This window comes from Caretta caretta, chromosome 27, assembly GCF_965140235.1.
Source record: "Caretta caretta isolate rCarCar2 chromosome 27, rCarCar1.hap1, whole genome shotgun sequence".
NCBI classification, from domain to species: Eukaryota; Metazoa; Chordata; order Testudines; family Cheloniidae; genus Caretta; species Caretta caretta.
The window spans coordinates 13,322,997-13,350,457 of NC_134232.1; the positions used below are offsets into that span (position 1 = coordinate 13,322,997).

At 50.1% G+C, this 27,461-nt stretch overlaps 2 protein-coding genes and 1 long non-coding RNA gene across 5 annotated transcripts; 2 read left to right on the top strand and 1 right to left on the bottom strand.

Annotated features, from left to right (window-relative positions):
• Positions 1 to 892: 892 nt before the first annotated feature.
• Positions 893 to 12,738, bottom strand: LOC125626848 (uncharacterized). 2 transcript variants are annotated; one of them, XR_007353851.2, is made up of 4 exons: positions 12,661 to 12,738; positions 11,165 to 11,264; positions 10,608 to 10,732; positions 893 to 2,434 (listed from the first exon to the last, which is right to left on the bottom strand). It is a non-coding gene; the product is annotated as an uncharacterized LOC125626848 (long non-coding RNA). The 2 variants fall into 2 exon arrangements; XR_012666179.1 differs by lacking the exon at positions 12,661 to 12,738 and adding an exon at positions 11,663 to 12,060.
• On the top strand, positions 2,552 to 13,522 carry LOC125626847 (gasdermin-A). Of its 2 annotated transcripts, XM_048830355.2 has the most exons (11): positions 2,552 to 2,689; positions 5,478 to 5,722; positions 5,960 to 6,149; positions 6,508 to 6,673; positions 6,788 to 6,881; positions 7,079 to 7,120; positions 7,905 to 7,934; positions 9,178 to 9,323; positions 9,829 to 9,979; positions 10,662 to 10,735; positions 12,275 to 13,522. In XM_048830355.2, exons 2-11 carry the CDS (start codon positions 5,506 to 5,508, stop codon positions 12,515 to 12,517), a joined length of 1,353 nt encoding a protein of 450 aa, XP_048686312.2. In that variant the 5' UTR covers positions 2,552 to 2,689; positions 5,478 to 5,505; the 3' UTR covers positions 12,518 to 13,522. The 2 variants fall into 2 exon arrangements, with proteins under 2 accessions (XP_048686312.2, XP_048686313.2); XM_048830356.2 differs by lacking the exon at positions 7,079 to 7,120.
• Positions 13,523 to 16,454: 2,932 nt separating this feature from the next.
• PSMD3 (proteasome 26S subunit, non-ATPase 3) lies at positions 16,455 to 26,330 on the top strand. Its single transcript, XM_048830285.2, has 12 exons — positions 16,455 to 16,720; positions 18,227 to 18,417; positions 18,910 to 19,047; positions 19,553 to 19,689; positions 19,910 to 20,100; positions 21,332 to 21,435; positions 21,659 to 21,773; positions 23,684 to 23,803; positions 24,015 to 24,118; positions 24,651 to 24,806; positions 25,536 to 25,586; positions 25,979 to 26,330. The coding sequence occupies exons 1-12, from the start codon at positions 16,546 to 16,548 to the stop codon at positions 26,054 to 26,056; spliced, it is 1,560 nt and encodes a 519-aa protein (XP_048686242.1). The 5' UTR covers positions 16,455 to 16,545; the 3' UTR covers positions 26,057 to 26,330.
• Positions 26,331 to 27,461: the final 1,131 nt, after the last annotated feature.

Consider the following 27,461-nt stretch of genomic DNA (forward strand, 5'->3'; position numbering starts at 1 on the left):
AGGACAAAGCTGCAATGGGGCAGGGGGGGTTACAATGCATCAGGCCATTAGGTTAATGGGTGGACGCAAATCTCTAAGAATCGACACCAGCAACGCGGGGCACCTCGGATGATGCCTCCATGAGCACGGAGCCTTCTGGCTCACATCTGGTGCAAGAGAGATGTTTGAGCCAGGAGAACTGAGTTAGCAGCCTGGGCAGTTACACTCATCAGACTCATCTGGCAGCATGTGGGGGAAGACAGGAAGCTCTACCTCAGAGCCCAGCCGGGCTGGTTAGTTTTGTGTAGCGGAGAGGGCGGGCACCCGGTTCATTGACATCGATATTTTCTCAGTGGTGGGCTGGAGCCAATAATCCTTAACCAGGCCCCCTGCTTAATGGAGATGCTTCCTGGCTTATGTCTTTGGGGCTCCTGCTGGTTCTAGTCTTTGTTCTTCTCACACTGTGTGATACATGGAGCCAGCACACGAATTTGCCTCACCCCCTGCCTGATCCTGGATGTTGCTTTTGGGTGACTGTGACATTCCCCTGGTGTTATCCAGACCAGTGATCTGCTAGGTCACTCCAATCCTCGGCTCTGAGAGCCAGCCTTACCCTGCTCTGCTGTGAGAACCCCGCTCCTGGGCTGTTCACGCACAGCCTCTGGTATGTAAGCTGCTCCCAGCTACGAGTGAGCCCTTTTGGCCAGCTGCTGCTTGGATTCTGCAACTGAATGACATATCTCCAGTCCCAGAGACAACCCTAGGAACCTCTGTCTTGCAGGGTCCAGTTATGCCCACTGGATGCTGCAAGCTTATATGAGTTCATCAACTTAACAAAGAAATTGATATGTACCAGGCTTGTTATCCCAAGGAGTATCTGTGACAAGCTTCAAACCAAACACACTGCTTCAGGTAGAATAAACAAACGAATTTATTAACTACAAAAGATAGATTGTAAGTGATTATAAACCAAAGCACAAGTCAGATTTGGTCAAATGAAATAAAAGCAAAACGCAATCTAAGCTGATCTTAACACTTTCAATGCCCTTACAAATTTAGATGCTTCTCAACACAGGCTGGCTGGTTGCCCTTCAGCCAGGCTCTCCCCTTTGATCAGCGCTTCAGTCACTTGGTGGTGGTGTCTGTAGCATGGCAAACATCTCTCCCTTTCTTCCCTCTTCGCTTTGCCCCCCCTCTTCAGAGTCAGGTGAGTATTACTTCATTGTAGTCTCAAACTGACCAAGGGAAGGGGGGGTGACTCACTTGAGAGTCCAACAGATCCTTTGTTGCTGCCTAGGCCAGTGTTCTTTGTTCCTGTGAGGCGGGGCTGGGTTTGTCCCATACGTGCCCTGATGAGATGTGAACTGCCCCTCTACTCCTGGAGAGTTTCACCTGGGCGTGTTTTAAGCCATGAGAACACATTTTCAGCCTCATAACTATATACATGAAATTACAACCTATAACATTACTATAACAACAATGCTCAGTGAATCATGAGCCTTCTGAAGACACCCGACATGACAAACTTTGCATTGGATATCACACAATCATAAGGATGAACATGGGGGTGTAGGGTGTTCCCCCAAGGTACAGAACATCACAGTGACATAGCTGGGTCTATGCAGGGGACTACACCGCCCGCCAACCCCCACTGCATGTCCCTTTTCCCTGAGCCGCAGGCCAGATAAGGGGAAGGGTGGTGAAGGAGGAAGTGGCCAAGCTCTGTCATGAGCTGTGCTGGAGGCAGGAACAGATGCAGAGCTGCATGTGAAACAGGCTGTGACGGCTGGACATTACAGCTGGAAGCAGGTCTGTGTGGGACTGGTGGGGAAGCAGCAGTAACTGGGCAGGGAGCAACAGCAGAGACACTAACTGGGTGCTGTACAAACACAGAACAAATAAACCAATGCTGCCCAAAGAGTTCAAACTCTTAAGAGCCTGATCATGAGACTGTCGAAAGGAGTATCATAAGTGTGCACGCTGGTTCTCGAGCTGGCTTTTCACCTTCCTGCCCAGCTGGAGCAATGTTTTTTTCATAAGCAAACACCCCTCACACTGCCTCTGCCATCTGAGCCTGGGGGTATTTTCACATTGGAGGTCCAGTTTTTGCCCATTTAAAGAGTCAGTCTGCAGAGGGGATGAGTTAATCTGTCTAGGTTCCTTTCTTATATGATGTCGCCCCAAAAGTATAAAGTGTCCACATAATTTTGTATATACAACTGATGGGGTGTAAAACATGCAATCCACCACGCCACGTCCGCCCATTTGCTTCTCTCACAAGGCTCCATACCGAGCAGGGCATGCTGCTGGGGCCTGTCGCTGCTGGAGATGACACCGTGAAGTGGCACTGTCGTACTCTGGAGGAGGCACGTTGTCCAAGTCCACAGGACAGCTTCTGGGCCTGACGTAGGACAAGCAACGCCAAACAGGAGTTTGCAGAAAGTTTGCCAAAATGCTGAGATGGAAAAAAAACGAGAGGACCAGCTGCTTGGAGGCAGAATTGAAAGCAAAAAAAAACAACAACCCCACACTTCGGCAGGTCGGTTCAGGCAACCACTTCCTGTACTGTCACAGGAAGTAGAGAGGAATCAGGGTTTTTTTAATTTCAGCTGCTGAAAAAGGAAACTCTAAGAGGCCATGCTGAGACGAGGAGAGACATAGCTGATCACACCACTAACAAACTGGTCCTGCCAAGTGTTCAGGCAGAGTGGTAAGTGTTTAATCAAGAGACTGAAATAATGATGCAAGCTTAGGGTAATACCAGTAGGGGGAGGGCTATTCCTTGTTCGACTGGAGCACAAAAGAAAGACCCTGCCCCCTTTGGTTTCTAATCAATGCCTTTCTGCTCTTTAAACAAATCCATGCTCCTGGAGTGTTTGGTTTTAAAAAGAACCACCACTTATGGGCTATGAGTAAAGCAAGTTATGTAAAACACAGGAAGAAAAGAACAGTGATTTTTTTTTCAGGAGGGGTGGACAGTATTAACCTGAAGTATAAAGGTGAGGAGGAGCAACCCTTCTGTCCTTCTTCATAGGAGCTGAATCCCAGCCATGAGGGGAAACTTCACTGGGCACAGAGCAAAAGCATATAACTTTCTTCTGTCTGGGCAAGTTTAGTTCTGTAAATTACGATCACATTACTTTGTCCTTTCCTATGCCCTCCACATCCTAATACTTGAGATGATGGTCAAAGTACAGAGAAAAGTGGGGGCAGAGGTGAGCTCATGAGACAGACCTGAAAAGGGATGTTGCCTGGAGGGCACTAGTTTCCTTTTTGCCCCAGCCAGATGTTTAACTCCCAGCTGTGAGGATAGGGAAGCTCTCAGCTTCCATGCTCCCTATTATTGACCTAAGCTAACAACATCCAGTCCTGTATGTTCATGCTGGGGTAACTGGCACAGAATGAGACAGACTGTCTCCAAACCTGTGTGGGGAGTTATGTGAACTCCCCCTCTACAATTCCAAAACGAAACTAGTGAATCATTTTGAAAACATTTTTTAAATCTCTGTATTGGAATTATTATATGCAGCATCCATTAATCAGTGTTTGTTGTCCAGATCTTTGACTGCTCTGCCTTTCCCTAGGGCACTGGGCTGTGGATTGCGAGCTCTGGAAGGTCTGGGTCTAGTGGTTAGAGCAAGATACCAGAAGTGAAAACTTCCAGGCTCTATCCCCAGCTCTGCCACTGACTCGCTCTGTGACCTTGGGCAAGTTATATCTACTCTATGCTTCAGTTTCCCTCTCTGTGAAATGCCAGTGACAGCAACCTACCTTTGTGTTCTTGGATCTACTGATGAAAAGTACCTGCACAATAGCTAATTATTTATTATTGCCCTCCTTAGATCATAAGCTCTTTGCAGCAAGAAAATTCTCTAGCTCTTTATTTCATGAAATTTGGATGTTGATGGTTCAAGCTGAATGCTTGCTGGCGACAGTTGTTTTTAAGGATAAGGTGTAGTGGGCTGCTAGAATCCCAGCACTGGGAGAGGACAACATTGTCTGGAATCCTCTTCAACTAATCTGTTGTCATTCAAGAAATTTCATTTGTATTGTTCACCCATCGCAGGGGAGTAATGATCAAGTTCCTTTAGAATCTGACCCTAAACAATCTACATGATCAGAGACGTGGGCGGCGGGTATAATAGGCCAGGGCTGGGGTGCTGCCCAACCCCTGGTTGCAGGGTTTTGGGGGAAGTTTTTGATTATGTCCCATGCAGATTCCGGGTGGCTGAAGCGGCATATGCTATTCAGTTTCCCAGGTTCATCAGTAATCTCCCAGGTCTTGAGAAACATTATTGATGAACCCAGGAAGCTGAAAGAAAAGGAGTACTTGTGGCACCTTAGAGACTAACCAATTTATTTGAGCATGAGCTTTCGTGAGCTCATGCTCAAATAAATTGGTTAGTCTCTAAGGTGCCACAAGTACTCCTTTTCTTTTTGCGAATACAGACTAACATGGCTGTTACTCTGAAACCAGGAAGCTGAGTAGCAAATATCACCTCCTCAGCCACCCCGGAACCTGCATGAGGCATATCAGAAGCTTCTTCGGACAAGAATGAGAGGCTTTTCCCTGGGACAGCTTGGGGAGGGGAGGGGAGGTATGGCTGGGACTGGCCTGGGGCTCCTCTGAGAAGACTGCGGGCGGGGAGGGGGCTCAGGGCACCTCTGGCGGGGAGGAAGGACTCATGGCTCCAGCCGCGGGGAAGGGGGTTTCGGGGCTCCAGCTATGGGGAGAGGTCATGGTGGGGGGGCAGAGCCAAGGGCTCACTTTCCCTAAAGGGGGGCTCCACTCCCTGCCCATGATCAGAAAGTATACAGGATACGATTTGCAAGGATATGATTAAATGAACCTACTTTGGGAGATGTAGGTCCTGCTCACAACTCTTGAACTGACTCACTGTGTCTGATCTTGGGCAAATCACGTCTCTCTAACTGGGTGTAATAACCGTGGCCCATCCCACAGGCCATTTGTGGAGCTTAGGCCTTTCTGCACTGGCATGTGTCGACCTAGCTGTGGCAGTGTCTTCACTTAAATTTGGCTCCCACCCACGTAAGTGCGTCTCTACGCCAATTTAGTAACAGCACCTCGCCAAGCAGCGTAGAGTCACAGTCAAGGTAATTAGGTGGACACAGTGTCAATGTAGACCCTGTTGCTTACATCAACTGTTACTGGTCTCCAGGAGCAGTCCCACAATGTTGCCCCCTGACAATGCAATCAATGCAAGCACTCCTGTTGAGGACACACACTGCTGACACAACGATCCCAGTGTGCACTCACACAAGTGATTTAATAACAACAATGGCTGTATGCCGGCATAAGCTAGATCAACATAATTTTGGTCAACAGGGCCTTAGGTTTTTTGCTTGTTTTTAAGAGCTCTGAGCAGGTAAAACTTGCTGTCAAAGAGCAAGATACCTTGCTGCAACCTCCAGCTGATTTCAGATGTGTTTGCTTCACTTGTCTTTGCCTCCTAAGGTAAAAGTACATTTTGCTTCAGTTAAAGGGTACATCAGGCTGCAGACAGGATGTTTCACAAGGTAACCAAAGACCTGGCAAAGCAGCTGGCTCACGATGGAGATCTGATCCCAGTTTGCAGCCTTATCGACCAAGACCAATTCAGACCCCTAAACCTCGTTCGAAGGCAACCAAAAAAGAGATTATGGAGGACTCAGCACTGCTACTACAAAACAGGATTTAGGCTCTGTGACGTTCTGGTACCTGGACAGGACAGCAGAAATCCAGGTAATGCCAGTCTTCCCACATTATTTACCTGTCCAGTGTGGCAACACTGCCTGCAGCAGCCTGGGCTTGAGAGGCTGTTTTCTTTCAGTGACTGGCTAGGGAACCATGCTGCTTGTGTCTGAACTCTGTCAGGCCTCATCCTTCCTGTGTGCACAGGAGCTATGGGCCATAATTACATATTAGTGGTACAAAGAGAATGTGTTAACTCTTGCAGGGTTTCTCTTCCCCCCATCCCAGATGTTCAGGATTCACGCTCGATCACTGTTAAGGATTACATTGATGGCACAGTAGCGTGGACTATTAAGCTGCCTGATGACTTTGTGAGAACGGAAGTGACAGGAGCTACCAGCACCTACCAAGGGAAGTCCATCAAGGTGAAAAGAGTAGAGGTCAGCCCAGCAGACCTCATGATGCTACAAGGAGAAAGGTGAGGCTGGCAGAAATGGGGGGGAAGGAAGGACTGCTCTAATTTATGCAGCTGCTGCCCATGGGCCCATGTCAGCTGCTGAGAGTAGCTGTAACAGGGCCACATCTCATTTCCCCTGGCCACACCTCTCATCAGCACTATGAAAGGAGATGGAATAGAGGCTTCCATGGCTTTGTGAACTCAGGGATTCTGCTTAGATCAGGGGAATTCCCTGGTGGACACTTAACCCAGCTTTCATCTTGCTCTCTGCCCCCAGAGTGGCAAATTCAAGAATAAGGGGAGCCAGCCAGTGTCAAGACTGTACAGTAACCTACAGAAAGAAACTCAGTAGTGATGCAGAGTTCACTTCTTTTTTTAGGAAAATCAACATGGACCATTCCTTCATTGAGGGTTTAAGGAAGCGCAGAGAGAACTTGTACGTGATCAATGAGGCTGTACAGGCTTTGGAGGAGACCACATTTTCCAAGTCCAGTACCATAGAAGGCAGCATTCTGAATGAGATCTGTGTCCATTTTTCATTAAAGGTTCGATTTCTATCTAGATTCAGGAAATGCAGGGGGGGGGGGGGAGAACAGCCCCCTCTTTTTAGCACATCTCTGTGCTGTGTGTGCTCGCTAACTCCTCTTTCCATGAACCAGGGCACCAGAGGCAGCCAGAGAGTCATAGTTATCCCTAAGGACTGTGTCTTGGCGTTCAGAATCAAGCCTCTCATTATTCAAAGTGAATCATGGGGTAAGCATCATCCACAAAACTCATCCACTACGAGAGGAAAAAAGCAACACATTAGAAATGAACTTCCCAAGATGTAACAGATATTTGCAAGTGGGGTAGTGGTATTTTCAGGTTTAAATACTGCTGGTGAAAACCTGAGGCATCAAATAACTCTTCAAAGGTTATAAATGGTCATTTCCCTTTTTGTATCTTCCCAGGCATTTCCCATTATCCAGATGATGAAACATTTGTTGCCGATGGTAAACAGAACACTTCGCTATCTTCGTTTGTGTTGATTCTCCCTCTAAACCAGGATTTTTAAATCAGTTTAGTTAAAATAGTAAAAAGAAAAGGAGTACTTGTGGCACCTTAGAGACTAACCAATTTATTTGAGCATGAGCTTTCGTGAGCTACAGCTCATGCTCAAATAAATTGGTTAGTCTCTAAGGTGCCACAAGTACTCCTTTTCTTTTTGCGAATACAGACTAACAAGGCTGTTACTCTGAAACCAGTTAAAATAGTGTAACTTTGTGTATGGACACGTATCAATTTAATCCTGGCTTAGAGCCGTTTACCTTGCACCACGACATTTCAGGGGCAAACTAAATTGATATAGCCAGTTTTAATCCATTGCAGGGCTTTGCACCAGTTTAATCTGTTTTTAAACTCATAGATTCATAGATATTTAGGTCAGAAAGGACCATTATGATCATCTAGTCTCAGATTATCTTAAACCAGTGCAATCTGTATGTAGACAAGCCCCCAATGTTGCTAATACGGATGTAGCTGAATTTAGCAACAGTGGGAATTTTTTTGAAAATTTCCTTAGTGCAAACAAGGCTCCAGAGTGGTTATTTTAGCCAGTTCATGAAAAATTATATTTATTAACAAGGATAATGGCTTTCCTCAAATATACGTACCCTTTATACGGACACAGTCCTTTTAGTGGAGTAAAGATAAATGCACATTGGTGTTGACAACAATTCATAATTACAAGGGCTCAACTTCTAAGTTACTTTTTCTTTCACCTCTCTGCCTTCACAGGTCCAGCAGAGGAATCTGATTACTCCCCAGGTAGGTAGCTCTTTATAACATCCTCATCGGACATCAGGATACAATGTAGACAAATAGTTTCAGGGTGTTCTGACCTTATAAGTCATTGCTCAGGGAAGCCACCTAGAGATACATAGATTTCCCAGACTTTTCACTCTGCAGAGCACTTCATAACAAAGAAATCCTCTCACAGACCCACCTCTTTTGACATCTCACTGCTTGAGTCTCAGAACATTTCACTCTAAACTACCAGAAAGGTACCCACAGACTATGGAAATATCCACAAGCCAGCTAGAAAAATATTACTCCATAGATTGATGTCTGCACCACATAGGTTATAAAGATTTGTTTCTGGACTGTATACTGAGTTTCAGGGCCTGACTGCTTTCCAATTTTTCACCTTTACAGTCACAAACGCCTGTGCAAAATGGATGTAAAATGCTACCAATTCAGAACTGACTCATACCCACTAAAATGTTTTACATACATTCTGAACAGGTGTTCAGTGATGCACACATTGTTTGCACAGGGGTAAGTGATGACACAAAGTTCAAAGGAGCGGGGAATCATGCTCACAAGGTATATTCTTGTCATCTCTCATACAGAGATCTCATATACAGGATGTGAAATTTCACCAGATGCCACAGCATGAAAATCAAAATTGACACAGTTTAAGTGGCAAATATAAGACAGTGACAATTTATGTTGACTTTCATGTGATTTGGATATTTCTCACTTATCAGAAAGCAGCGTCAGAATGTCTGTAAACAAAAATTTGATGTCATTATGTAACAATTTCATCTCACTGTACTTGTTAATGTAAAGTGGTGTAAACCTGACAATCATCATACAAAATTCCTTGACAAAGCAATGGTTTATGCTGCTGTGCATTTCATATAGACTACCCTTAACCTATGGCTTAGAAATATTTTAGTGGACTAATCGTTTTTCAGTGAAGGAATTAGAATGAGATGATTTGTATTCTATTCTAGGCTGTTATTAACTCATCTTGTGACTTTGGACAAGTTAGTTCTGTAACATAGAAAAATATTCACTTTAATAAGAAAACGCATCAAGATCCTTGGATAGGAGGCATTAACTGAGAACAAAGTATTATTAATTACCTAATGTGTGATTCTGTGAATATTCACAGAAGCCTTTCCAAATCTAAGTTTTCCACATCTAAATTTTGAGTCCTATCTGACCCTTTTGAACTGGGACAAGCAGGGAATCCTGCATTCTGACTCTCCTCCGCTGTTTTCAGATGGAGGAATGGAAGGCCTACAGAGAGAAGTTGAAAAGGAATGTGCAGAGCTCTCACAGTTGTCCACAGATCTGCGTGCCAAGTTCTTAAAATCAATCATAGCCATGATAATAAACATCGACCTCTTGCAAGAACTCAAACTCAAGGTAAAGCTCCTTTTTTCAGTCATTATGAGTTTAAAGACCTCCCGCCCCCACTCAGAGGTCCTTCCTATCCTGTGACCATCTGTCAGTTCAACACCTTCTGATCTGGTCCCCATTGCCATATAAGTAGATAAACTAAACGCGAAACCCCAGCATTGCTCTGGAAGGAAGATGGGCAGAATTACTTGGTAGGCCTCTTTTGTCTAACTTCTATGAGTATCATTTTAAAAAGGCACACCGAAATTCCTACATGTGAATATGCCAATGGACCATTTCATCCGGCATCCTGTATCTTACAGCAGCAAATATGAATATTCAACTCCCCTAATCCCCAGTTGTGCTATAGTAGATAGCTGAGGTTAGGAAAAATGTGGTCTCCCAACACTGCTTTCCTCCCAGCATAGTCAGATGCATACTTCAGTACTTCACATGACCACGCTGGATTAGTGTCTCTCTTAGTAGCCCCCAATCCTCGGTCCTGAAGCTTTTTTCCCCCCCTAACCCACAGCTAGAAGAGGCTTTTGAAGATGCTGATAAATGTGAGCTAAAGAGTGAGAATCCAGACTTGGAAGACTTGCTAAACACTTTACAGGATTCTGCAGGAAACATAAATCTTTACCTTGCTGGGCCGGTTCTCTACACTCTTCAAGCACTTGGTGGTAAGAATAAGTTCTGGGTATTTTAATGGGGGCACCCAACCACACCAATACATAAGAAATGAGTCTGCCTACTAAGAACAGAATGAACGGTGAAGGAGAACTTGCATGGTTCAGACATTCCTTAGATTCTTGGCTACGGCAGGGTACAGTCTGCTGAGAATTTGGACCTGCTTTTGGCAGACAGTGCCACCTAATACAGTGTACCATTTGCCAGACATAGCATTGTGATGGAGTTTACATCCCGTTATGGCATCCTAGCAGAATCCTCATATTGAGGCACCTACTTGGAAACACAATGCATTGGAGAACCCAGAATATAACACAGAGGACCTGAAACCTCAGCAAGAACCTGAGAAAGGGTGGTTAAGTAACAGAAGTGGGGGAATCAGGACTCTCCAGTTCTATTCAGTTTTGCCACCACTTGTTCTGTGACTTTGGGCAAGCCACTTCCTCCCTTGCTTGTGCGGCCCAATCTGCATAATGAGAGTAGTAATTTCAACCACTCACCCCCCTCACAAGGATAGTAAAACTTAATTTAGTCAAATTATTAAAGTGCTTTGAGATCATCAGAAGGGAGTGCAGACAACTGATTGTTATCCACCTGGGCTTGTCCACCCTCTGCACTTACCCTCTTACCGCCCAGAAAAAAACCCTTTTCCTCACATGATTTCTTCTTTTTCAGAGCTAACTGAGGATCAGTTATTGCGGCTGGCACAGTCTGTGAAGAAGCAGATTGTATCCAAACAGCTTGAGCTGGTGAGAGAGAACGCCAGTGAAAAACCACCCCACATATCTCTCAATGAAGTCTTCCCTTTTGTGGTTTTAAATCAAAGCTATGATTAGATCAGGGCATAAGCAGCAACGTCACAGCTTGAAGTGATGCAAAGGAAGGGTTACTACAGTCTTCAGACAAGGCTGGGACCATAACTGCCCACTTTCAGCGAGATCCACTAAAACACGGAGGCCCAAATTTTCTGACACTGAGGGACACATGGCATCTACCCAGGAAGCAATGGGTGGCATAAGATTGCAGATACAGGATATGTCTAAAAAAACTGAACAGAAGCAACTCTACCAACTGTTGGCATTTTTATTCTCCTTGAGAGATGAACAGAAATTACTTTGTAATTTGAATTCAGCATGTTCTAGCTATGCTGTTGCCCAGTGTAACGGGGTCACACTCACCTCTCGTGAGCACCCTCTGCCTGAGTGCTTCCACTCTCTCCCTCTGTTTGTGGTGGGTCTTTGCTGACTCAGCCCACCAGCCAAGTCATACACAGTCTCTCTGTGAGATAAAAGCAAAGCAAACCTTTTCAGGGTACAAGTCTAACAGGGCTTCTCTCAGTGCCCTCTATAATGTCTCTCTGTTTGTTCCTGCTCCAGAATACAGTGCCCCAAGGCTCCTTCACTGGAGGCAATGGCTTCGCCCTCTCAGGGCCTTTCTGGCCCCAGCTCTTCACCTGGGCCATTACAGTTCAGTTCCCCTTCTGGGGTGCCTCAAAGTCCAGGCTACTTTCCAAGTAGCTGGTTGGGGGGGGGACCCGGGCCCACCCTCCACTCCAGGTTGCAGTCCAGGTTCCCTGTAGATAGCAGCCATCCATAACGTCCCTTTAAATAAACGGTGTTGCTGCTATAATTCCCTTGGCCACTTTCCCATGGCTCCGGCACATTCTTCACCCTTACCTCAGGGCCTTGTCCTTGTAGAGTCCCAGCAGCCAGCCTGGAGCACCAGCCACCCTCCTCCAGCTCTAGCAAGGAACTGAACTCTCTCTAGCCCTGCAGCTCTTCTTATACTGCCCTGCTGGTCCCTGATTGGCTGCTTCCCACACAGCCACTCTAGGCATCTTGGAGGACCTCTCTACTGCCCTTTTCTGGGGCAGGGTGTGGCAGGGCCACAAGGCCTCCAGCAGGGGGCCTCAGGGCCTAGTCCACCCCATCACACCCAGTTTTACCCTCACTCAGCAGTTACTGGGAGACCATAGCTGTGGGTTGCATTGGTGTCTCATGCTCCTGCTTTAAAGGCAAAATACTCACTTTTAGGGAACAACTAATCCAGGAAAAATTGGAAATAAGTGTTTATCATGATCTTAACAGAAAATAAGAATCTTAGTTCTAATAATGCACATTTACACACAGCACTTTTCACCTTCAAGGATCTCAGAGCACTTTGCATACTGAAAGACAGAGATCATTTATTCATCCACTGCAGTGACTCTGGTGAAGTTCTGACAGAGGCTTATTCCTGTAGCAGCCAGAGATTTAATATTTTGATTTTGCTTCTTTGTTGTTGCAAAGGTCAAGAGCATCTTGAAGCAAGATTTGCACCTGAAAGAAGCTTTCAGCCTGGATGCCAAGCTGGTCTCCTCGCTGCAAGAGGAGGAACTGAACATAACCAAGGCAATGATAGAGCTGGGTGGAGTAACACTACAGAGTAATGGACCTTCTTTCACTGGGACTGGAGACTTGGCAGCTTTCTCAGCCCTCAAAGCATTGTATGTAGCCTTGTATGCTTTACATCTTCTGTCTAGATCAGACTAGACATGACACCTTTCCTCACATTAGAAGGGATGTCAATAGAAAGACTGAAAAAAGATTTCCTGAGGTTGATTATGGGAAGTGAGTTTTTCTCTACAAAAAGAATCCCCAATTTTATACACACCCATACACTGTAGCAACCTTACTTTGATCTGGATGAGACTCTCTTCATGTCTCCTCAGTGCTGCTTCTAGATCAGTGGGTGGGAGAAGGGGACTGTTGCAAGTTGCCTGGCAGCCAAAGAAAGTGAGAAACCAGAACCAAGAATTAAAACACGTTCTCTCATGACAACCCATGGCCCAGGACATCATGAGCTTGTCTGCCATATTTTGGCAAAACCGGCCAATGGGAGCTTTTTTTTTTTTTGGAGGGTGCGCCTGCGGGCCAGAGCCGGGCAGAGCTGCTTGCGCACCTCTGCCTAGGAGCTGGACCTGCCGCTGGCCGCTTCAGGAGCGGCACGGTCCGCGGTGCCAGAATGGGCATGAAGCCTGCCTTTGCACCCTGGCTGCACCACTGACCGGGAGCTGCCAGAGGTAAGTCATCTTTATCCTGTTTTTCTAGTTCTGATAAGGTGGGTAAGGTAATATATCTTATTGGACCAACTTCTGATGGTGAAAGAGACAACCTTTCGAGCTACAGAGAGTTCTCCTCCAGAAGAAGAGCTCTGTGTAGCTTGAAAACTTCTCTCCTTCACCCACCAAAGTTGGTCCAATAAAAGACATTATCTGACCCACACTGTCTCTCTGATATCCTGGGACAAACACAGCTACAACCCTACGATTTTGTAGTTCTGTAGTTTTGATTATGGTATTAATAAAACTCAGTTTCTCTGTGTGTATCATCAATTATCTTCTTCACACTTAATCTTGAAGTTGCTGCCAAAAAACGAACCTGTTATTGGTAACAAGTGCATTTTGCACCCCAAATTAATCATAAGGCAACAAAGTCCAAACAAACTGACCTTTAAATAATGCACAATAAATATAGTCTTTGTCTGTGTTTCTACTACTATTTGAAAACCTTCTTATTTACTTTTACATTCTATATCCTCCTCCTCTTTGTACTGCACTGGTGGTGGTTGGGTTTTTTTATATGACTGGGGTGGTTTTTTTGACTGTTTGTATACCAAGAAGCCCTGATCCTGACTGGAGCCTCTGGGCACTGCTACAATACAGATAAAAACAATCCCTTTCTGGAGGGTTATGGCAGATGTTTTTAAACACACGGATCTATTCACTGATAAGCTGAGCAATTCAAAATATTTTCTTAATGTTACGTTACTTCTGAATTCCAGGTACCTTACGCCTGTCTAATCACACATTGCACTCCTTCCAAGACCCCTGGGGATACTGCAAAGAAGAGGGCCTGAGGTCCCTGGGGGGTGAATGTCAAGTCTGTTGTATAAAGCATCCCATGGGCTTGTCTACCCTAGAAAGTTTCACATTAACTATACCCATAAAGTTAAAGGAGCAGACCCTTCCCTAGTGTGGGCAGTTATACCAGTATAAAAGGGCTTTTATTGGTATTGCCTATTCTAGTTTGGGAAGTGAAATATGCTATACCATTATTGAGAACCTTTATACTGGTATAACTGTCTACACAAGCACTTACATTGGTGTAACAATATTGGTTTACAAAGTCACATGTCTAACCACACAGTTATACTGGCATAACTTTTCTAACACAGATAAGACCATATTTACAATGTGTCGTGGCAGATGGGCAGAAGTCGTGATCAAAGCTCCACAAGACCATAAGGAGTGTAACATTTGGATATTGCGGCTTTTGGCATGCGGGTGACTTGCTACCCTGCGTCCCCTCACTCCAGCACCACCCCAGGCCAGGAAAAATTGGGGACTCCATCCAACTTTAGGATATTGTGAAGGCCAAGACTATAACAGGGTTCAAAAAAGAACTAGATAAGTTCATGGAGGACAAGTCCATCAATAGCTATTAGCCAGGATGGGCAGGGATGATGTCCCTAGCCTCTGTTTGTCAGAATCTGGGAATGAGTGACAGGGGATGGATCACTTGATGATTCCCTGTTCTGTTCGTTCCCTCTGGGGCACTTGGCATTGGCCACTGTCGGAAGACAGGAGACCAAAGTCTGACCCAGTCTGGCTGTTCTTTTGTTTTTAACAGAGACGCATACAAAACTCTGCAACCGGATAAAAAAACAAATCCTAATAACGGCTCTAACGCCTGCAGTGAGTACCACCCACGAGCGCTTACTGTCGGGCACCAAGCTCTTCTTGAGACCTGGACTGGAAACTCGCTGGAGCAAGGGCCGCATCTTGCCGGGTGTTTGTGCAGCGCCCAGCCCAACGGGGCCACAGTCAGGCTGGGGCACAACCCCAGTAACAAATGGAAGGTGAACGGTGAGGGGGGCCAGGAGTTCCTCACCCTTTTGGAGACCGGGAGCAACAGTGGAGCTTGAGGAGTTTCCCCTGAGGAAAGAAGGTCACTGGGGGAGGGGGGTCCCTGTGAGGGAGGGAGTCACTGGAGGGAAGGGGGTCCCATTAGGGGGGAATCTCCTCAGGTGAAGGGGTCTTCCCTGGGGAATGGGGTTCTTTGAGGGGAGGGGATCCCTGGGGTGAAGGGGAGGCCTTGGGGGGGGATGGGGGTCTCTGAGAGGGAGGGGGTCCCTGGGGGGGGAAGGGGGGTCTCTGAGAGGGAGGGGTCCCTGGGGGGGAAGGGGGTCTCTGAGAGGGAGGGTGTCCCTGGGGGGGAAGGGGGTGTCTCTGAGAGGGAGGGTGTCCCTGGGGGGGAAGGGGGTGTCTCTGAGAGGGAGGGGTCCCTGGGGGGGAAGGGGGTCTCTGAGAGGGAGGGGGTCCTGGCGGGTGAAGGGGGTCTCTGAGAGGGAGGGGGTCCCGGGGGTGAAGGGGTCTCTGAGAGGGAGGGGGTCCCGGGGGTGAAGGGGGGGTCTCTGAGGGGGAGGGGGTCTCTGAGAGGGAGGGGGTCCCTGGGGGGGAAGGGGGTGTCTCTGAGAGGGAGGGGCCCCTGGTGGGGAAGGGGGGCAGGGGGTCTCTGAGAGGGAGGGGGTCCCTGGGGTGGAAGGGGGGTCTCTGAGAGGGAGGGGGTCCCTGGGGGGGAAGGGGGTGTCTCTGAGAGGGAGGGGTCCCTGGGGGGGAAGGGGGGAGGGGGTCTCTGAGAGGGAGGGGGTCCCTGGGGGGGAAGGGGGTGTCTCTGAGAGGGAGGGGTCCCTGGGGGGGAAGGGGGTCTCTGAGAGGGAGGGGTCCCTGGGGGGGAAGGGGGGCAGGGGGTCTCTGAGAGGGAGGGGTCCCTGGGGGGGAAGGGGGGCAGGGGGTCTCTGAGAGGGAGGGGGTCCCTGGGGTGGAAGGGGGGTCTCTGAGAGGGAGGGGGTCTCTGAGAGGGAGGGGGTCCCTGGGGGGGAAGGGGGTGTCTCTGAGAGGGAGGGGTCCCTGGGGGGGAAGGGGGGAGGGGGTCTCTGAGAGGGAGGGGTCCCTGGGGGGGAAGGGGGGCAGGGGGTCTCTGAGAGGAAGAGGGTCCCGGCGGGTGAAGGGGGGAATGGGCAGGTTCCGCGTCAGAAGGGGGCACTTTGGGGGCGCAAGGCCCGGGAGACCCCACCTCTGTGTAACTCGCCAGACCCCTCCCCCCCCCGAGCCCGCCTCCGCCAACTAGAAAAGGCCGGGGCGCGCATGCGCCGAGCTCCTCAGGCGTCACAGCGACACCGGAAATACCCGACGAGGAGGGAGATGCCCGAGCGGAGCCGGAAGTACCCGAGTTGGTGACGGAGATGCCCGAGCGGAGCCGGAAGTACCCGAGTGATTACGGAGACGCCAGGCGGCCGTTGGGGCTGAGCCGAGGCGCGCGGCCCGAGCGGTGACGTCCCGCTCGGCGCTCGGTTTCTCCGGCCTGCCTCTGACTCCTCCTCCGCCCGCTCTCTGGGCTCGGCTGGCCGGGCCTGGCCTTTCCCAGCACCCCTCGCGGCGGAGCCGGCCGCCTCCTCCCGCGATTGTTGCACCGTCACCGCGAGCCGCGCGAGCTCCGGGCCCCCCCCGCCCCCCGCCATGAAGCAGGAGGGCGCGTCCCGCCGCCGCCCCGGCGCCGACAAGGCCAAGCCGCCCCCCGAGGAGCCGCCGCCCGGGCCCCCGGACGTGGAGATGCAGGAGGCGGCGGCGGCGGACGGGGCCGGCGGGGAGAAGCCGCCGCCGCAGCGCGAGCTCGACGCTGTCACGCTGGAGGGTGAGGGGGGGAGGGGAACGGGCCTGGGGAACGGGGGGAGGGGCAAAGCGGGGGGTGGGAAGAGGAGGGGGAGGGGCAGACCCGAGGTGGGGGGGGCAGAGGGGAACCGGGAGGAGGTCAGACCGGGGGGTCAGGGGGGGCAGACCGAGAGGCGGGGGGGGGCAGAGGGGAACGGGGGGAGGGGCAGACCGGGGGGTGGGAGGGGGAGGGGCAGAGGGGAACCGGGAGGAGGTCAGACCGGGGGGCCAGGGGGGGTAGACCGAGAGGCGGGGGGGGGGCAGAGGGGAACGGGGGGAGGGGCAGACCGGGGGGTGGGAAGAGGAGGGGGAGGGGCAGAGGGGAACCGGGGGGAGGGGGGAACGGGCCGGGGGGAGGGGCAGACCGGGAGGCGGGGGGGGAACGGGCCGGGGGGCCCTGAGGCGGGGGGACCCAGCAGGGCTGGGCCTCGGTACCCACCAAGTCCCAGGGGCTGTTTCCCTCTGGGAGGCCAGTGCCGGCCCCGGGCGCCTCACCCCACCGCTCTGTGAATGGCCCCGTTTCCCTGAGTCCCAGGGGAAGCCTGTGCAGGGAGAGGGATTATGGGGGGGGGTGCTGGGCGTAGGGGGGTGATGGTTCGGTTGGCAAACGGCGGCGTCGGATGGCCACGGTCCCCGTCGCCGCTCACCCGAGCACCTCGCCCCCGGTGCCAGGCAAGGCAGCGTCCTCCTCGCGCTCGCTCAGAGGGCCAAGGAGATGCAGGGGTCTGTATGGCGCTGAGCGGGGTCCGCTCCCATTGACTTCAGCTGGAGTGGCGGACGTTCGGCACTCCTGAAAATCAGACCCCAAGTGGCTTGCTTACGGTGACAGAAAGTCTGTGGTAGATCCGGGTGAACTGAACTCTCGGCCACAGCCAGCACCGTCTGTGTCCCCTCCACCCCAAGTGGCGCATAAAGGGACCCCAGTGTTTAGCTTATCTGTCAGTTTGCTCGCAAAGTGCAGTGGGACACTTCCGTGTGAAAGCTGCCACCTGAGCCTGAGATTGTTCTAATACTTGATCTGTAATTAGGATGAAGGCAGTACTCAACTGGATCAGCCCAACGTCCATCTACTTGGTTTGTGTTTGCACAGTACCTAGCACGGTGGGGCCCTTGTCTATCACTGGGGCTCCTAGGTACTATTGTAATATAAATGATACTTCGGTATCCCTTCTCTCACTGTGGCCGGCACCAGGGACTGCAGAGGAAGATGCAAGAAACCTGTAGTAGACGGATATAGGATAACCTGCCTCCAGGGAAAGTTTCTTCCTAACCTCTCCCCCTCCTCCCACTTAGAGAGTGGCTTATGTCCTGAGGTATTGAGGCTTTCTCCTTAAAATGATATTAATATGAGCGGGTAGAAGCGCATATCAGCCTTCAGCAAGGAAGCAGGGGTATCACCAATATGATCATCAGGTATTAGGATTTGCCTCCTTTGTGAGAGCACTTGCCAGGGGCGAAGTGCTAGCAGGATTTCCCTGTGCTGATGCAGACATCAAAGAGCATGTGAAGCAGCTTGAGAAGGCCGTGTCTGGAAAGGAGCCTCGCTACGTCCTGCGTGCCCTGCGGGCTCTGCCCTCCACCTCCCGCCGACTCAACCCCAACGTGCTCCATAAAGCCATCAATGGCTTCTTCACTTCCAACAGCACCATGCGGGACTTCCTGCTGGGCTTTCTGGAGGAGGTGAGTCTGCAGTGGGGGCAGAGGAGGTTGCTGAACTTGGGGCGGTGACTCTGCTTTGGCAGATGCCGGGACTGTTAGTAGCAGAGAACATGTTGTTGTAATGGGGCGGGGGGAACAGAGACCCCAAAGGGAGTGTTCAGACATTACAACCTAATTGCTCAGGAGTGCCTGCGAAGTGAGTTGGGGGCAGTGACTCGATCCAGTTCCCAGCTGGCTTGTGTCTGTATCAAAGAAAAATCACAATGGGCATTTGCTGGCCTGCGTTGGCATCCTCAGCAGAGAGAGCAAAGACTGAGTGGGCCATGGAGACTGAACTCTCCTTTGTTCCTAGAGGTGATCCCTCCAGGTCAAGATTGTGGCACACTGGAGGCAGGCAGGGAAGTTGGTACGGGCATTGGTGATGGGTATGGCACATCCATGTTGAGTTTCCTCTGTGAATTACTAGAGGACTTCAGAGCTGTGGATCCAGCACATCTCGGTCTCTCTCTATAGCCTATGGACACAGAAGCAGAGCTGCAGTTCCGTCCCCGGACAGGAAAGGCAGCCTCAGCCCCACTCCTGCCAGAGGTGGAAACCTATCTCCAGCTGCTCCTAGTCATCTACCTGATGAACAGTAAACGATATCCAGAGGTAAAACCCCAGGACTGTCCTGCTTGCTGCATTGGGGAGATCCATCCTGCTACTGAAACCCAAGTACTGGGTGTGTATGGCCCATGAGACTATAGGGTCAGAACCTGGGTGCTCTCCCCATTGCCTCCCTGTTCCCATGAGCTGAGTACGGGTAGACGGTGGCAGAGCTTCAGAGCAGAGAAGCTTCGTGTCCCATCCTAGCCTACAGCACCGGTGGAGGCTTAGTAGCTAGCCAGCAAAGAAAATACCACTGCCTCCATTTAGTTACTTCAAGTCTGCTCTGCTAGGAGAGCTTCCCTGAAGTTATTTTAACCCCATCCCAAAGGGATTGGCTGAGATACAGCCCTTGGAAGTTACCAATATTTTAGGGACGGGGGGATTTAGATTAATGGAAGTTCCCACAGCCAAAATGCTTCTGAGCGCTTCCCCTCCTGTGTTTCCTCACAAGTGAGCTCGCTCTCTCTCTTGACTTGTCTGTTTTGACCTTCCTCCTTTCCTTCCCCAGGCCCAGAAAGTGTCTGATGACCTGATGCAGAAGATCAGTCCTCAGAACCGCCGAGCCCTCGATCTGGTGGTGGCCAAGTGTTATTACTACCACTCCCGCAGCTACGAGTTCCTGAATAAACTTGATGTGGTCAGGAGGTAGGACTGGCTGCTGCTGTGTCCGATAGGTTAGTTGCAGTCCTGTGTGCTGCATTCTCCCGGAGCCTGCCTATACAGAAATGAAAGGGCCTTTTGGTGCCTAATGGCACTGTAGCCATTAGCTAGGATCGAAACCTTTCTGAGGACATTTGTGCTCTCCCCTTTTGCAGCTTCCTCCCTCCCCTCTGACAGACTCTTTCCTCTCCACCCTCTTTTGAAGTTTCCTGCATGCCCGTCTGAGGACGGCAACCCTCCGTCATGACGCAGATGGTCAGGCCACCCTCCTGAACCTGCTGCTGAGAAACTACCTTCACTATAACCTCTACGACCAGGCGGAAAAGCTCGTCTCCAAATCAGTTTTTCCTGAGCAGGCCAATAACAACGAGTGGGCCAGGTACCTCTATTACACAGGTGAGAGGCAGCAATGCCAATGCAAGCTGCTTTACTGTTGTGTTGTCTAGTGACTAGAGCAGGAGACTGGAATTAGGACTCTTGGGTTCTGTTCCTGAGGCTAGGGAAGGAGTGTGATCAAGCGGTTAGTGGCAGAGTTCGGATTCAGAGGGTTTTCTTCTGGTTCTGCCACTGACCCTGTGACCTCTGGAAAATCGTATAATCGCTGCCTCCATTTACTCACCTGTAAAATGGGCTAATACTTAGCCCAACGTGTATGTCACAATTCTTTGGCAGTGGAATTTGCCACAGAATTGTATTTCAGAATCTACACGTCCTGCCCTAGTAAATGGGAAGAAAACACTGGACAACATGCACCAAGCATAAAATGTTATAGTCTTGTCTGCAGGTCTGAAATGATAGGTCTGAGAGCGGTGAACGGCCACATTTATCTCTGGGGGGCGATAACTGCGCACAAAGGGAGTGGTGGAAATGCCAGCCCTGTTCTCTGCTATCGTGCCCAATACCACAGTCCCCAACAGCCCCCTCTGCAGCTGCCAAAACCTCCAGCTTTTCTCTGGACTCTTGCAGTGCCGCTCAGCATCACCAGTACAAACGTCAGCAAGTAAAATTGAACTGGATGGAAACTGGAGAAAGGAGGGGCCACTGTGCTGGTCAGGTTAATGTTCACATTTAATTACATTCAAAATCTCTGTTCTAAAATTTAAGTGAAGCTGCCCCAATTTCCAGACCAGGTGCCATAAAATCCAGGGACTGTGCCGCAGACCATGTCCCTCTTGCCAGGGAGTACAATGGGCCTTGGTAGTAATCATCATGCTAGTGGGTGTGGGGCTTTGAGAGCTGATGGAAGGGCTGTGGATGTGCAAAGAGGTGTTCGCGTTGCTGTCCTGGGCAGGGAAGGTGTGAGGTAAAGATTGCTCGCATCCTGCTGTCCCGCTGCACCGAGTAGGTAAGTGTGTGACCTCTGAAAGACGGAGCGCCTCTCGTCCTTCGGAGCTTAGGCACCTGTACACAGATCTGCTTGTTGCTGACGTGACCTCAAGTGCTGTCAGTCTCAGATGGCACCGAACTAGAGCAGCCAAACAGCTGGCGTGGCATGGAGCAGTTGGCTTGATTAGCCGTTTGTGTCAGGTTGGGCGAAGGTCCCAGTGCCTGGGCTGGGCTTTGTCAGTTAAACCAACTTCTCTCTGAAACAGTTTCTGTCCCTCTGTAACTCCCCCTTTCCTTCCAGGTCGCATCAAAGCCATTCAGCTGGAGTACTCTGAAGCACGGAGGACCATGACGAATGCCCTGCGGAAGGCACCACAGCACACAGCGGTCGGCTTCAAACAGACGGTGAGTGGGTGCGTGCGTGGTCCTCCCGGGGCACCTCTGGGTGGATGCACTTGTGCCGGCACTATGCGTCATCAGGCCCACGGAGAGGAGCAGAGCCAAGGTAGGATCCGGGGCTCTCACCAGCTTCTTGGCCAGTCTATTCGAATGAAGAATTTGCTTCCTTAGGGTGTCTAAGGCACTTCTGACAGATTCACAGTCTCTTATGTCTGTCTTTCTGCCTAAGGTCCACAAGCTGCTCATCGTAGTGGAGTTATTGCTGGGCGAGATCCCGGACAGACTCCAGTTCAGACAGCCTTCCCTCAAGAGGTCACTCATGCCCTACTTCCTCCTGACGCAGGGTAAGGGTGCTCTGGCTACTCCCCAGAGCTTCATGATCTGTTGTTGGATGATCCAGGAACCCCTAAGTTTCTGTTCTGTGCCCTACCATTTGGTCTAGCTACAGCTTCTCAAATTTTCATGAAAAATGGCAAATAATGACGACAGCAGCTGGTAAATTGCACACTTTTATTTATGCTGTCTCATACTGCAAGAACAAAGAGAAATGATATGAAACTGAAAGATGTAGTTATAAGGGAAATGCGGGTCATAATCTGTGGAACTCATGGCCACAAGACATCAGAGACCAAAGGTGTAGATTGATTTTTAAAAAGGTTAGTTGTTTTGTATGAGAACGCTGACAGTTTCATTACGTAAGACAAAGACATTTTTTTACATAAGCATATTTTCACAAATGAGGGTCACTTTCATGGTTAGGTTGTTTTAGGCTAGCAAAATCGTGGTGCAAAAGATAAAAGTGCACTTAAAAAATATGTGCTGATGTTGCTATGGCCAACTTCTGATTCCAGAGCCACATGCGCAAAATTTTCAGAATGGAAGATAATTTTTAGTAACTTTGTGCTCCATTAGCTGGTTTGATGACCAAGGGATATTGCTCCTGCTTCCAGTGCCCATGGTCCTGGGTTCTAATCTCACTGGATCCCTGGCTGTGGGAGTAAAACTTACTTTTTACAGTGAGAGTAATTAACCATTGGAATGCTTTACCAAGGGTTGTGGTGGATTCTCTATCACCTGCAATTTTTCAATCAAGATTGGTTGTTCTTTTTTTTAAAGACATGCTTGAGTTTAAAAGGAATTATTTTGGGGAAGTTCTCTGGCTTCTGTTACACAGGAGGTCAGACTAGACGATCACAGGTGATCCCTTCTGGCCTTGGAATCTATGAAATTGTTGGTCTTCAGAAGTCACCACATCATTATAAATTGAGATAATGTTCTGCTCTTCGAAGGAGCAAAATATTTTTAACATTTCATCAATAAAGGGCACTGTCTCCTGTTTTATTTCTGGCATTTATGGCTCTAACCTCAAAATTCCACTTACTGGAACCTTTACCTGTCAGGAAGGAGTTGAGTGGTTAGCATACAGGACTCCTGAGTTCTGTTCCTACTCTGACTTTTTTCAGAGTAACAGCCGTGTTAGTCTGTCTTCGCAAAAAGAAAAGGAGTACTTGTGGCACCTTAGAGACTAACCAGTTTATTTGAGCATGAGCTTTCGTGAGCTACAGCTCACTTCATCGGATGCATACCGTGGAAACTACAGAAGACATTATATACACACAGAGACCATGAAACAATACCTCCTCCCACCCCACTGTCCTGCTGGTAATAGTTTATCTAAAGTGATCATCAAGTTGGGCCATTTCCAGCACAAATCCAGGCTATGGCCCACCTTGATTACCATGCACATTGTAGGGAGAGTGGTCACTTTGGATGAGCTATTACCAGCAGGAGAGTGAGTTTGTGTGTGTATGGGGGTGGGGGGGTGAGAGAACCTGGATTTGTGCAGGAAATGGCCCACCTTGATTATCATACACATTGTGAAGAGAGTGGTCACTTTGGATGGGCTATTACCAGCAGGAGAGTGAGTTTGGGGGGGGGTAGGGTGAGGAAAACCTGGATTTGTGCTGGAAATGGCCCAACTTGATGATCACTTTAGATAAACTATTATCAGCAGGACAGTGGGGTGGGAGGAGGTATTGTTTCATGGTCTCTGTGTGTATATAATGTCTTCTGTAGTTTCCACGGTATGCATCCGATGAAGTGAGCTGTAGCTCACGAAAGCTCATGCTCAAATAAATTGGTTAGTCTCTAAGGTGCCACAAGTCCTCCTTTTCTTTTTACTCTGACTTTGTGACTTCAGCAGATCTTTTCCTCTCTCTGTTTTCTCTCAATCGTCTCCTATATGTTCCCACAGCTGTTCGGACGGGTAACCTAGCCAAGTTCAACCAGGTCCTGGATCAGTTTGCGGACAAATTTCAGGCAGACGGGACCTATACCCTGATCATCCGGCTGAGACACAATGTGATTAAAACAGGTAAGAAGCTGCCAATGCCATGTCTTGGGCTAACTAGCCCCTGTGGCTTGCTCCTCTCGTTTAATGCAGCAAAGGAGAGCAGTGTGCATTTGAGTCTCCTTGTGCTGCTTGGTTTAAAAGGCCTCTTGCGATCACACCCACTCCCCAGCTCACTCAGTGTACCTGTGGCCACATGACACTCTCCAGCTTCTGTTCTTTCTCTCACCTCCAGGTGTTCGCATGATCAGTTTGTCCTATTCACGCATCGCACTGGCCGACATTGCTCAGAAACTGCAGCTAGACAGCCCGGAGGATGCTGAGTTCATTGTTGCCAAGGTGGGTCGCTGGGACGAAGCAGAGGCGTCAGGGATCAGCATAGGAAATCTAGCACTTGGCCCCTTCTCCCTGCGGTGTTCAGGGACCGCAGAGCTGTCTGATTCCTGAGGGGTTGGTCCTGTATCTTTCAGGCCCTGCGGAACCAGCGCTGTGCTCCTCCAAAAGGGTCTGTCACCAGCCTCTTACTATTGAGATCTGGGCCATCAGCAGCTCCAAGGGCCTGCATCCCAATTAACCCCTTCATGCCAGGGTGCTCTGACCCAGAGCATAGCCTTGTCCCTACCCATCTTGCTACATCTGTCACTTCCTCGAGCAATCGTTACCAAGGGATGTTGCACCAAGAAAAAACAGGTGCTCAGGGCTTGAGAGAACAGACAAGCCAATTCGCTGTCCTGTGGGAGCGAGTCTCCGCTTCCTGAGTGCAAAGTGCTCACGCTGCCATCCCCGGCTGTTGACCCACGGGCACTCTGTGCTCGCGGACACCAGCCTTGGAGGTTGGCCCCTTGCCGTGACTGTTGCCTCTGGGCTGTAGGCCATCCGGGACGGCGTGATCGAAGCCAGCATTAACCACGAGAAAGGCTACGTCCAGTCCAAAGAGATGATTGACATCTACTCCACACGGGAGCCCCAGCTGGCCTTCCATCAAAGGATCTCCTTCTGCCTCGACATCCACAACATGTCTGTCAAGGTAGCTAGGCTCTGCCCGTTGTCCAGGTGCTGGGTCAGGTGTCCCGGTGGGGCCGGTCTCCTGAGATGTGTGAGTGCAGCAGGTTGACTTAGAAGCCTCAGGCCTCCAGAAACTCCCCCAGCAGGTTCCAGGCCCTTCTGGGGTGATGGGTTGGCTCTTCTCCTTCCTCTCCCTCGCACCCCCAAATCACCAGTTCAAAGCATGGTCCCTCTGCCCTCCATGTGCGCCCCACATTCTCCTGTTATCTAAACACACCCCGTTCTGTACTCTGCCAGCAAATACAGTGCACTGCAGCGGGCGTTGGGAGACAAAACTCCTGGGTTCTGTTCACCACTCTACTGAATTGCCTCTGTAAAATGGGATCCCGCCAAGCTCTTCCATGTGGGAGCTGGGAGGCCTCATTCGTGCCAAAGTGCTGTGAAAGCCTCCGATCTCAGACAGATCTCTCAGCACTCTAGCTCCAGCTGCTGGGAGCGAGAGCTGATTCCCCGGGTAGGCTCATGAGGCCTCAAAACATGTGCTACCTTTGTGAGCACATCCTGAGCTCTGCTGCCCTGGGAGGTGTCTGAAGGTTGATGTCCTGTCAGTGAGGCAACCTACCTGGCCGTGCTGGAACTTGCTGATGACCCATGGCTGCAGTGCATGCTTGGAAATGTCTCTACAGCCTGTGAGAGGTGCCTGTGTGTTCCTTGCCTCTGCCCACTGATCCCCTTTTGTTTGTGTTTCCAGGCCATGAGGTTCCCACCTAAGTCTTACAACAAGGACTTGGAGTCTGCAGAGGTGAGATCCCACCTGGGTTCTGGGCTTCCTGCCTGTGGGGGGAGGGGGTTGAGCGCCCCATTAGCAACCCTCCCTAGGAGTGACCCTTTCCTCCCAACCAGTGCTGTGTACCCGTGTCGAGCCTGTGCCAAGAGCCCCATCCCTGCCCTGGTGGGAACCTTTCTGTGGCGAGCCGGGAGTTCTGCCAGGGGCCCAGTCCTTGATGCCAGCTGTGGTTTGGACAGAGCCTTCTCTTCACTCATTTCACATGAATGGCCATCACTTCCCCCTCTCTCTCGGTCACTGCTGTCCTGGCAGCCTCTCCGAGCAGCTCAGCTCCCAGCGCCCTGAGCCATCCCAGTCCCACTGCTGCAATCGGCCTGTTAGGAACGTGCCCTGCCTTTGCCTTCCAGGAGCGCCGGGAGCGGGAGCAGCAGGACCTGGAATTCGCGAAGGAAATGGCAGAGGATGACGATGACGGTTTCCCATGATCCTTTGGGGACAGCAGTCTATTTTTATTTTCCCACAGGGAATATCCTGTCTGATAGAAACCATCCTCTGGTGGCTACAATCCAGAATCTGCCTTTCTTTTATAAACTATCTGCATGTACGTATTGGGGGGGGGGGAAGGGGAGACACACCCAGGTTCTATATCGCCCTCTGCCTATTGCAGAGGGAAGTGCTCCCCTGCAACCATCACCCAAGAGATCAGCCTATTAAGGGAAACCCACCCTCCCAATTCCCAATAAAACTTCTTTTAAGGTTGCTTGTGGTGGATGTCATTGCTGCACCGGCGTGGGAAGCGCACAAGGGGTTAATGAATTAAACCTCCTGAGCTCTGTTACCAAACCTCTTACCCGCTCCTGGGTGCGTGACCTGCTGCTGGGTAGGTGGTGGTTACTGCTACACAGACCACGGCTGAGCCGCAGCTCTCACAATAATAATGGGTTAAGACTTTGTTAAGCTTCAATTATGACTTTTAAAATAAAAGTTGGAAAAAAACCTCGCACGTGTGTGTGGTTTTGCGGCTTTCAGTTTCACGGTGGGGTGGGTGGAACGGCTTGGGAAACCCTGAAGCTTTCGGATGCAGTAACAGAAGGGAGGTATCTTTCACAAGGTCAGATCTTTCTCCTGAGAGCGCCAGTCAGGATTCCTGGTCTCCCTTGCTCTAGTTACTGGTTATGCTGTCACTCGTACACTACCACCAATGTGTTACCTGAAAAACCACCCTGGCTCAAGGTTAATCTCAAGGTTTCTCATTATCACTAGATGAACCTGCTAAGTCGCCCTGAAACTGCTCCTTGCAGCCTGCCCTCTGCCCCATTTGTAGGTCATACACCTGACCTCTGTTGTGTATGAGCGCAGTGCCCACAAGAGCAGCAAGTGCTTCTCTGGGGTCCTATTTCTTCCCTTGTTTTCCACATATGGGGCCGAGGTCTCCTGATGCTCTGACAGCCGCTCCCTGGGCCTTGTCTCTGCTAGAAGGAAGTATTTCAAGGTCGGCAGCTGGCAACCCTCAAAGCCAGTGTTGTGCTCCACAGAGTTGCTCTGTTCCACAGAGGTTCTTATAACCTGCTCCCCACGCTAGGGCATGGGTGCCTTCCAGGTGGGCATTCGTCACAGTGCTTAACATCTGTCACGGCGGTTCTCCCTTTGCTCCCCAGGGGCAGCATGGGCTGGAGATTGGCTTGGCTGGGCAGGTTTTTAGTATCAATGCCCTGGGTTTGTCGGAGAAGACAAACACACCATTTTGGAGCAGGAGGTGGGCGGTTTGTGATGGTTCTTAACTGGTGGAGGAGTTCGTTCCACTCTCAGGCCAGCCCCGTGATAGTTCCAATATCACCACCAACTAGCTTTATGATTATTGCGCAGAGTTCCTTGTGTCGGAGTTGTGAA

What these genes read in the sequence shown, in the direction of transcription:
- LOC125626847 (XM_048830355.2), top strand. Translation starts at nt 5,506, where the DNA reads ATGTTTCACAAGGTAACCAAAGACCTGGCAAAGCAGCTGGCTCACGAT. An exon ending in ACAGGACAGCAGAAATCCAG is followed by an intron (nt 5,723 to 5,959) that starts GTAATGCCAGTC and finishes CCCCCATCCCAG; the next exon opens with ATGTTCAGGATTCACGCTCG. An exon ending in CACTCTTCAAGCACTTGGTG is followed by an intron (nt 9,980 to 10,661) that starts GTAAGAATAAGT and finishes CTTCTTTTTCAG; the next exon opens with AGCTAACTGAGGATCAGTTA.
- PSMD3 (XM_048830285.2), top strand. Translation starts at nt 16,546, where the DNA reads ATGAAGCAGGAGGGCGCGTCCCGCCGCCGCCCCGGCGCCGACAAGGCC. An exon ending in TCCACAACATGTCTGTCAAG is followed by an intron (nt 24,807 to 25,535) that starts GTAGCTAGGCTC and finishes TTGTGTTTCCAG; the next exon opens with GCCATGAGGTTCCCACCTAA. An exon ending in AGGACTTGGAGTCTGCAGAG is followed by an intron (nt 25,587 to 25,978) that starts GTGAGATCCCAC and finishes TTTGCCTTCCAG; the next exon opens with GAGCGCCGGGAGCGGGAGCA.